The following is a 10,278-nucleotide window of genomic DNA, read 5'->3' as shown; positions in this document are numbered from 1 at the left end:
AGACCAAAGAGATGAATTAAAAAAGAAAGCTTATGTTCTTGTTGGTTTTTTTACATGAGATATTGTTACTAGATTCAATTTGTTGATTGACACATTGTTTGAGTTCAGTCCTCTTCCTGAGCTGGAGCTTATCTGCTTAAAGGACAGAGGCTGCCAAAATAAAAAATATATAACTTGATAAATACATTCATATGCCATTATATGTACCAAAACTAATATTAAAAAATAAATGTAGGCATTCATTAATTGATAACATGTGCGGCAAGTTGTATAATTGATCTGTGCACTCTGATTACCAACAGGAGAAAAGTTGATCCCATGACACACTTTGAATGACAGCTCCCCTCATTTACATAATTAATCAGACATGTATAAAGAAAATAATACAGAAATAAATATGTTTGAAACATACAAAGGGAAAATAATATAAAAATAAATTCTCGTATATATATATATATATATATATATATATATATATATATATATATAAAAATTAATATACATAAACAAATAAAGGGAAAACTAAATAGGAAATTAAGTCATGAAACTTCTATTTATGTCACATTTTATCAATTAATTAATGCCTACATTTAATTTTGACATTGTAATGGCATTTGAGTTTATTGTGTCATTTATTTATTTTAGATTTTGCCAGCTCAGTCCTCCATAAATTTCATAAGTAGAATCGACAACATAAAGTACATAAACATGAAGTTAAAAATCCTTTTCATTATTTTGTTTTGTACATAATATTTGGAAACAACTCATCTGAAATACATTCAAACAGTTTTCTGTCACATGAGTGCCATGTGCCTTTGTGTTTTCTCTGCTGCAGGTGGTTAATGGGCCTGATGTATATTTAGTGGTGGAGGGGGACAGTGGGAGGGGGCTCAGGGAGCAGTAGTCTATAAAGCCTGTGCCTTCACTCGTGCTTCCCCTGAGGAGCAGAAGGAAGCGCAGCTCTGTTCTTTCTCCTTTTTTTACCCTTCATCTTCGTGCACACTCTGCGTGCCTCGGATCCTCTGGGAACATGTCCGAGGATCTCCATCCAACCATGGATCCCACAAAGATGGGGCTTGGACGCTCCATCGCCGTGCTGACGTCAGGAGGAGACGCCCAAGGTAAGCAGAGGATCGGTCTCAATTATTTCATCACAGCTTTATTTTAAACTGTTACGACACAAAATGAGTCAGAGGGGTTTAAAACTGAGGGGCAGCATCTTCCCTGCTGATGTGTCTGAGCACATCACTGAATCCCAACCAGCCTCTAATCTTACGGGGGCCAATAAAGTATCATGTTTAATGCTCTGCATGACAACGGGAGTAAATCCACGAGCCAAAGGACAGAAAGGGCAAGCAACATTTTTCCAAGACGACAGAGTGGCACAGTCGAAGGACAGCTGTCAGAGATTGATGGTTGTTTGGATGTGATGACGTCTCGGATTCACACCTCCAGCGTTTGATGTTTATCCAGCAAAGCTTCAAATGTATTGCAAGTGACGGACAAAGTAAAGTATGCAGCAGATCGAGAGTATAAACTTTACAAATAACGTGTAAACTAGGGCTGCCCCCCTCCATTTGTCCATTTGTCGATTAAATCTACTAAAAGATGTGTTTTCCTTTTGTTAAACTTAACAAAACATTAAGCTCCTGAAGAAGACTTCTCCATCAACCCTCCTTAAAGTTCAACTGGACGATGTCTCATATTCATCTCATGTTCTCGTGCGATCTCGCTCTTCAAACCTGACTCTAACCATTTCTGTTATCTGCCCAAGCGTTCCCTTATTTCATGTCTTTGGGGCTAATTTTAGTGGCGTTGACCTTTTTCTGGTATGGAGGAGAGAAACGCCGCCCATTCACAGCTGCTGTCTGATGAAACAAGAGCTGCAACATGCCAGCCTGCCCACAACACAATCTCACCCTGTGGCCTTTAGTGTACTGGACATCCAGGGGCGCGATGGTACACAAGACATAGAGTCCCATAAGCTCAGCTCCTGTCCTTTCCCTTTGACTATTTCTGTCTGATATGTTGCCAATGTACAGGTCACCTAAAGGTCAAGTCTTAAGCTGATATCTGACAGGAAGTGTTAAGCGGAGTCTGTAATTGTCCTATAATATAATAAAATATAATATAATGTGAGTAAACTAGACTCCTTTCATGTCCTTTGTGTGTCTCAGGTATGAACGCTGCTGTGAGAGCCACAGTCAGAGTTGGTCTCTACACCGGAGCCAAAGTCTACTTTGTCCATGAGGTACGGGCTGCATACAGGCTACAGTACACTGACATGGAATTTGTGTTGCATAACATAAGCATAGTAAAAGAAATGTACAAAAATCAAGAAACATAAATATAGAATAGAGGGAACTTACAATAAAAATATAGATAAGTATGACAATATGCCAAACATATCTAAATTAAAGTGAAAGAGCTGTATCTTATCCTGTATCGTGTCTCTTGACTTGTATTCCTTGTATGTGCAAACCTACTTGGCAATAAAACAGTTTAGATTGTGATATAGTGGCCCTCGGGCACAACTGTATCTTTATTCAATCACAGAGTGTGTTAACGTGTGCTGCAGGGCTACCAGGGTCTGATTGATGGAGGAGACAACATTCGCCCTGCCACATGGGAGAGTGTGTCCATGATGCTTCAGCTGGTGAGTGATCTGCAGTCCAGTGAACACACCAGGAGTGTTTGTGGTGTTTTAAAGGGTCAGTTCACCCCCCAAAGAAAGTGGAACTTCTCTTTCCTGGTGTCCGGTCAAGCAGATAGTTTATTTTATAGAGTAATGATTAAACGAGGTCTGTGGATTACGCAGAATGCACAACATTTATTTCACATTCACTGTATTTGAGTGGCAGCAGCAGGCTGTTGTCTAAATCTATCGGCTGGACATGACTAGAGGAGAAGAATACTGTTTTTGTGATTGGGGTGAACTGATCCTGTAATCCTTTAACCTTTAACACACCTACTTGGAATCAAGAGCTTTCTCCACGTCTCACTAGCGCTGATAAATGATGATATTAAATGTCCTCATCCCTGCCACTAGAGGATGATGGAGATGTGATAATACTGTGAAGTTTAGGATTTCCATTTCTTTAAATCACCTCCGTCGTCTAAATAAAGACGCCTGGCAAGTGGAGAGGGGAATGACGAGCTTAGATTAATGAGGTGTGTGAGTAATGGAGTGGGAATAAGCCTTGGTAACATTTCCATGATATCACTTCTTAAGTGCCTACTTTATTTACTTAAAGCGTTATGCAACCTCACTTGATGTGACTTCAAAGCGTTTTAAAGAGTCTAATTCAACAGTGTCATAAATCTGCCTTGATGCTCATCCCTCCACAGAGTTTGATATTTAAAGCCAGAAAATGTGTGTGTATTAAAAACATCTTCTCCTCTTCATCTGTCAGGGGGGTACAGTCATCGGCAGCGCCCGCTGCAAGGACTTCCGCACCAGAGAGGGTCGTTTGAAGGCCGCTTGCAACCTAACGAAGCTGGGCATCACCAACCTGTGTGTGATCGGAGGCGACGGCAGTCTGACCGGAGCCAACGACTTCCGGACCGAGTGGAGCGGGCTGCTGGGCGACCTCATCAAGGCTGGTAAAGACAACTCCTGAGTGACATCTGTTAAATCCTTCAGCCTCATCCCCTCATGTACTCTCTGTTTCCTCTAAAGGATGGGATGGAATATATCATATAAGTCTCTATAAGTCATGTTTATGTTTTAATGCTTTACAAAAGTGAATTTTATAATTAATGTTTTTGGGGGGAGATCAATTGTTTTGGAAGGTATTAAACCAAACTGATAAACAATGCACAGATTTGAACTATTTTACAAGTTTTTAGATATGTCTTATTTCCCAGTGAGGTACAATTCCTCCATAAACCAAGTGCCTGTGAGTAATGGGAGAAATACCTTTTTACAGGCATTATGTTTCTTTTCATCTATGTTGCTATCTCTGTTTGTTTCTGTTTTTTATTATGCAGGCAAGGTTACGGAAGCAGAAGCCAAGAAATCTTCCCATCTGAACATCGTGGGCATGGTGGGCTCCATCGACAACGACTTCTGTGGCACCGACATGACCATAGGCACCGACTCCGCCCTGCACCGCATCATCGAGGTGGTGGACGCTATCACCACAACGGCACAGAGGTCAGACATCACTGTCACCCTCCGTCCATGCTCACAGTGATGGATGAGATTCACTTTAATATTCAACAAGGATGAAATTCGATCATAGCAGCAGCACAGAACAGTAAACATGAAGAAGCTGTGAAGCGTCACAATTCTGATGCAAAGTTATACAATGCAGCATCCGGCTAAGTAGATAACTGGCACTATGAGTGTATAGAGAAGTGTGAATGTGTATTGTTTTATTGAATAATGTTATTATTATATTTATTATTATTCAAATTAATCTTATTATCTTATCTAATTTGTACTAAATGCTTTCTGTTCATCCACAGTCACCAGAGGACGTTTATCCTGGAAGTGATGGGCAGACACTGTGGGTCAGTACCGTGTGTGTGTGTGTGTGTGTGTGTGTGTGTGTGTGTGTGTGTGTGTGTGTGTGTGTGTGTGTGTGTGTGTGTGACATGTAAAGCTTGGGATTTAAATGTAAAAATAATGCACCTTTTTTTAAATCTTAGAAGTAAGTAAAATCTTTTTGACTCTCCTAAACTCCCTCTGCCTAAACAGCCGGGTTCAAACTTAAACATGATGATCTTCTAATAATCAAACAATGTAAACACCCATAAATGTACAGGTTATTTAAATAAAACACAATGATATTGCTATTAACAGTTCATAACAGCGTCAACAATGAGAGTGGTAACGTTGATGAATGATAGTTTCTTTTTACATGCTTATTAATGATAAAATAGCCGGATTGATTTCGTTAAAGGGCCGGGTTCGTCCCTCGGGCTGCCAATTGAATAGGCCTGGTATACAGTACATCAACTTAAGGACGCTCTCAAAATACTATATATTCATGTTGAATTATGTATAGATGTTGCTCATATTCATGAGTGTATCTTGTGTGTGTCCGGCTGCAGGTACCTGGCCCTGGTGACGGCTCTCTCCTGCGGTGCAGACTGGGTGTTCATTCCTGAGATGCCACCAGATGATGACTGGGAGAACCATCTGTGCAGGAGGCTGACAGACGTATGTGTGTCTTTATTTGCAGACGGAGATGCTTTCAGTGTAAACAATACAACACATGTCATTCAGATTGCACAAATGTATTTGTATTTCCTCTGATTGTTTTTTTCTTTTTAGCAAAGGGCAAGAGGTTCTCGTCTGAATGTGATCATTGTGGCTGAGGGCGCGATATCCAGAGATGGTCAACCGATTACATCTGACCAGATCAAGAAGGCAAGTCCTTCCCTCTGATTGACAGGCCCATGTCAGGAGCCCTCACAAATGTTAAATATTTGCACCCTTTTCTAATATATACATCCGTCTTTTTGAATGCTGGGCCAAGCCCTTCTTTATAACGTCAGTGTGGGAAAGTATTATTCCAAGTCATACAGACGACATGCCGTACTGACAGAGGGATTTATTTGTCTTCAGCTGGTGACTGACAGGCTCGGCTTTGATACTCGCATCACTGTTCTTGGACACGTGCAGAGAGGAGGAACACCCTCCGCCTTCGACAGAATCCTGGTAAGTGTCTGAATAAAACACTAAATATAAAGGAGAGTGCACAGCTCACACACACACACACACACACACACACACACACACACACACACACACACACACACACACACACACACACACACACACACACACACACACACCTGATGATCTGACTGTGTGTATGTGTGTCATCCAGGGCAGCAGGATGGGAGTGGAGGCGGTGATGGCGCTGCTTGAGGCCACTCCAGACACTCCTGCCTGTGTGGTCAGCCTGTCCGGGAACCAGGCAGTCAGACTGCCTCTAATGGAGTGTGTGCAAGTGGTACGTATAAATATTTAGTTAATGTACTTCCTTTAGATGTTTCTCTACTTGTTTTGGAAGATGTGTGCACTGACATTACAGTACAGGATTTCTTCATCTTTCTCTGCCGCTCACTCTCTGTTGCCCACTTTGCTACAGACCAAAGACGTTACTGCCGCCATGACTGAGGGCAGATTTGAAGATGCCATCAAGCTTAGAGGAAAGTAAGTATTTTTTTGTAATGATCAATTCAAGTCATCCATCATTTTAAATTTGAACACAAAAAAGGATTTATAATGCATAATTTAAATGTATTTTTAATTAATGTATAATACATTTATAAATAATTGATTTATTAATTGAATATTAGTCTATAATACATTTGGTGGCACTCTCCGGACTTAATATTTGTACAGTTTAATATGGAGGATGAATACTGGCAAAAATAAACAAATAAATGACTCAATAAATAAATAAATATGCCATTAAATATACCAAAAACATATTAAAAATAAATGTAGGCATTGACTAATTGATCAAATGTAAGTATAGTTGTAGAGCCAATCTATGTTCTCTGATGTTGATCAACCAATAGGCAAAAGGTTGACCCTATGACACATTGAACGACAGCCCCCCTTAATGGCATAATGAAGAAAAAAGACAGAAAGGAAAGAATTCAGAAATAATTACATTTGGGAAATAATGTAATAAGGGAAAATAATAAAGAAATTCATACATTTTAAATATAATAAGTAATGTGAAAATAAATAAATGCAAAAAAATATTATAAATCTAAAAATATATACATACAGTAAAAGGAAGAAAGTTCAATAGTAAGGTAAAATAAATATGGGAATTAATACAAAGATTAATAAATTAAGAAGCAAATTAAGAATGTATGTCACATTGTATTAATGAATTAATGCCTACATTTACTTTTAATAATATTTTTTTTTTTTTTTTTTTTTATTTTGTGGCAGCTTCCGTCCTCAATAGTCTCAATAAAAAAAGAAAATATACAGAATAAAGTACAAACATAGAACAAATTAAATAAAACATAGAGCAAAAAGTAAAAGGATAAAAAGCATCAAAGTTATCACTGATAGCGATTAATATACAAAAGAAAAGAGTGCATTGCTCTGAACTACCAACACTCGACTGTATTCATGATGTGCAGGAGTTTTGAGAACAACTGGAAGACGTATAAGCTGCTGGCTCACATCAACCCCCCGGATGTTAAGGTAAGGTCATTTTCTAAGCCAGAATCCTACAACTGTTAATAAAGAAAACCTCTTTTTCTCCAATAACTAACTCTTCTTTCTCTCTGTCTCACTGACCAGAGCAACATCAATGTGGCCATCATGAACATCGGTGCTCCCTGCGCCGGTATGAACGCTGCCGTCCGTTCAGCAGTCAGGATGGGCATCATCCAGGGACACACCATGTTGGCTGTACATGACGGCTTTGACGGTCTGGCTCACGGACAGGTAAGTGTACATTTCCCTCTTTGCTCCAGACCTCCCTTTGTCATCATTTGGTGAAATTTGTACACAGAGTTGAGTAAAACAGGTGCTTCTTTACCTGCATATACTTTATTTTATTTAAGTCATATTGAGCTCATATGTCATTTACAAGTGAAATATAGTGTGTAGTAAGAAAATAGCAAACACATATATAATTATACTGTACATACATATAGACAACAGCATGACGAATTATAAATACTTTCTGAAATACCATTGGCATAGGTATAAAAAGAAAACAAAAGTACAAACATATTATGTAAAACAGTCACAACTTGCGCCCCTGAGCGAGGCACTTAACCCCGAGTTGCTGCAGGGGGACTGTCCCTGTAGTTAGTTCACTGTAAGTCGCTGCTAAATGACCTGTCATGTAATGTAATACATTTTAAATAACAGAAACTCTAAATAACACATAACATTAACACATAACATTACACATAACATATACTGTAAATCAAACTGTGTGTTGTTTGTGTCTGTTTCCAAATAGTCAGCCATGTTTTAATATGTGTTAGATTGAATATTAAAGTAGTATTTTGTTTCACTCTACAGGTTGAGCCTATCACCTGGACTTCAGTGACTGGCTGGACCGGAAAAGGAGGCTCAATGTTGGGCACCAAGAGGTAAACATAAGTTATGACTCAGTTGTACAGCTTTTGTCACAACACTACCAGACGTTTTATCGTGCAATCTGTCTCTGTTTCCCAAAGAACTCTACCAGGAAAATTGTTGGAGAAAATTAGCGAGAATATTGCAAAGTTCAACATCCACGCTTTGGTGATCATTGGTGGATTTGAGGTAAAAAAGACGTGACAGCAATTCTTCTCCTTCTAATCCAGAAGTCATGTCAGTGTTGGTTGATCTTTCTCTCACTGAAAAAAAGCCCTGAAACAAATGAATCTTCTCCCCGCTGCGCTGCAGGCCTATGTGGGAGGCCTGGAGCTGGTTCAGGCCAGAGAGAAATTCGAGGAGATGTGCATTCCCATGGTGGTTATCCCCGCCACCGTCTCCAACAACGTCCCCGGCTCTGACTTCAGCATCGGCGCTGACACCGCCCTCAACACCATCACCGCCGTAAGTGCCTCAACAGCAAATATACACGCATAAGTACAAAACAAATTAAGTACATCTAAATGAATTTATTCAATGTTTCATTCCTGCAGACTTGTGACAGAATCAAGCAGTCTGCAGCAGGGACCAAGCGCCGTGTGTTCATCGTCGAGACTATGGGTGGATATTGCGGCTACTTGGCCACCATGGCCGGTCTGGCTGCTGGGGCTGATGCTGCCTACATCTATGAGGAAAAGTTTAACATTAAAGACCTGGAGGTGAGCTGATGACAGGACAAGTTGATCTAGTTTTCAGTTTCAAGCTTCTCTGCACCTTAACCTTAATCCCACCTCTGGGGTCCTCACAGGCCTTTTGTCATATCTCACAAGTGCTTTGTTCCATCATTCAAATTGTGCATGAGTTTGTTCCTAATGACTTCATATCATTGTTTTATGATTCTGTTTTAATTAGTGATTAAAAAAAATGACCAATGTATTGGGGACCAAATTGCAGCCTTTGCAGTTTTAATAGATGGGGCTATGAAGAGACTTGAAGTTCGCCACGAGTCCTTTAAAGTATCACATACCATCAGGGGGGTAGGGGCCCTCTGTCAGGCATGTTGAAGGATAAACAAAGGCAGCAGACAAAGATTTCCTAATGTGCTCAGTGTATTATCGTTTTACATAATATGCAAATGTACTGTAAACTGTAACTTTCCTAAAATACACGTAAACAAAGTTTTGAGAAGAATTAAGACATTTTGCTATGATGGTTGTTTCTTACCATCTGTAGTCCTCGTATGTTAAGGATGTTTTCAGGATGAGCGTTATAAACAGCGATGTGTTCTGATTGTGTACTGTAGATGAACGTAGAGCATCTTGTGGAGAAGATGAAGACAACAGTGAAGAGAGGTTTGATTCTCAGGTAGGTTTTTACTTAGGTGTGTGAACCAGTTGCGCAGGAGAGTTGAATTGTGGTATGATATTCAATTGTAACATATTCTGTACTTACAAGACAACTCCTTGTGAACTATGTTCCACCAATAGGACTTCAGTGCTTCAGTTTCAGGGTCTTGGGATTGTGCACACTGGCTCACCGTCACACTGCCGTGACTTACTGGAACACTTTAATAGAACGGAGCCATGTTAATGTTATTAATAACACGTGTGCTTTTCCTGCTATGACAAGTCAAAATATCTGTGAACAGTGAATCGGCCCAACACTCTCCTTCTGGAAGCACATAAATCAGTTATTAGTCCACATCCTTCCAGATGTACAATAATCAGTCACTTCTCCTTCTACTATAGGAATGAGAACTCTAATGCCAACTACACCACTGACTTCATTTTCAACCTGTACTCAGAGGAGGGCAAAGGCATCTTCGACTGCCGTAAGAATGTCCTGGGACACATGCAGCAGGTCTGTTAATGCAGCAAAGGGTCTTTTTGTGCTTGTTTTTGCTATATTACAATGTGATCAACGATATACCTGTCTGTCCTTTATTGACAACAGGGCGGCACTCCAACACCCTTCGACAGAACCTTTGGCACAAAGATGGGCGCCAAGACCGTTCTGTGGCTGACTGAGAAGCTCAAGGAGTGTTACCGGCACGGTACGTGCAAATCAAATGTTTCTGTTGCACATTTTGAGAGCATATAATACCAACGGGCAGTGGTAAAATATAACACATACTGTAAGTCCTGCAAGAATAATTTTGAGGTACTTGTACCCACTTGAGATTTTCCATTTTATTATTGTTA

The 10,278-nt window shown here is 39.9% G+C and overlaps 1 protein-coding gene across 1 annotated transcript in view; it reads left to right on the top strand.

The window, feature by feature from the left end:
- The first annotated feature begins 953 nt into the window (after nt 1-953).
- pfkma (phosphofructokinase, muscle a) overlaps nt 954-10,278 on the top strand; it is a 10,406-nt gene continuing 1,081 nt past the window's right edge. Inside the window, exons 1-20 of the mRNA XM_029434998.1 lie at nt 954-1,121; nt 2,178-2,251; nt 2,579-2,656; nt 3,414-3,603; nt 3,991-4,156; nt 4,471-4,515; nt 5,059-5,167; nt 5,282-5,377; nt 5,576-5,668; nt 5,841-5,966; nt 6,105-6,169; nt 7,123-7,186; nt 7,286-7,432; nt 8,021-8,091; nt 8,179-8,266; nt 8,390-8,542; nt 8,632-8,796; nt 9,381-9,442; nt 9,826-9,937; nt 10,031-10,130. Of these exons, the coding sequence (XP_029290858.1) occupies nt 1,031-1,121; nt 2,178-2,251; nt 2,579-2,656; nt 3,414-3,603; nt 3,991-4,156; nt 4,471-4,515; nt 5,059-5,167; nt 5,282-5,377; nt 5,576-5,668; nt 5,841-5,966; nt 6,105-6,169; nt 7,123-7,186; nt 7,286-7,432; nt 8,021-8,091; nt 8,179-8,266; nt 8,390-8,542; nt 8,632-8,796; nt 9,381-9,442; nt 9,826-9,937; nt 10,031-10,130 (2,095 nt within the window). The 5' untranslated portion in view covers nt 954-1,030. The remainder of the gene's footprint in view (nt 1,122-2,177; nt 2,252-2,578; nt 2,657-3,413; nt 3,604-3,990; nt 4,157-4,470; nt 4,516-5,058; nt 5,168-5,281; nt 5,378-5,575; nt 5,669-5,840; nt 5,967-6,104; nt 6,170-7,122; nt 7,187-7,285; nt 7,433-8,020; nt 8,092-8,178; nt 8,267-8,389; nt 8,543-8,631; nt 8,797-9,380; nt 9,443-9,825; nt 9,938-10,030; nt 10,131-10,278) is intronic.

Source organism: Cottoperca gobio, chromosome 7 (assembly GCF_900634415.1).
Source record: "Cottoperca gobio chromosome 7, fCotGob3.1, whole genome shotgun sequence".
NCBI lineage: Eukaryota > Metazoa > Chordata > Actinopteri > Perciformes > Bovichtidae > Cottoperca > Cottoperca gobio.
This window is presented reverse-complemented; position numbering and strand designations above follow the sequence as displayed.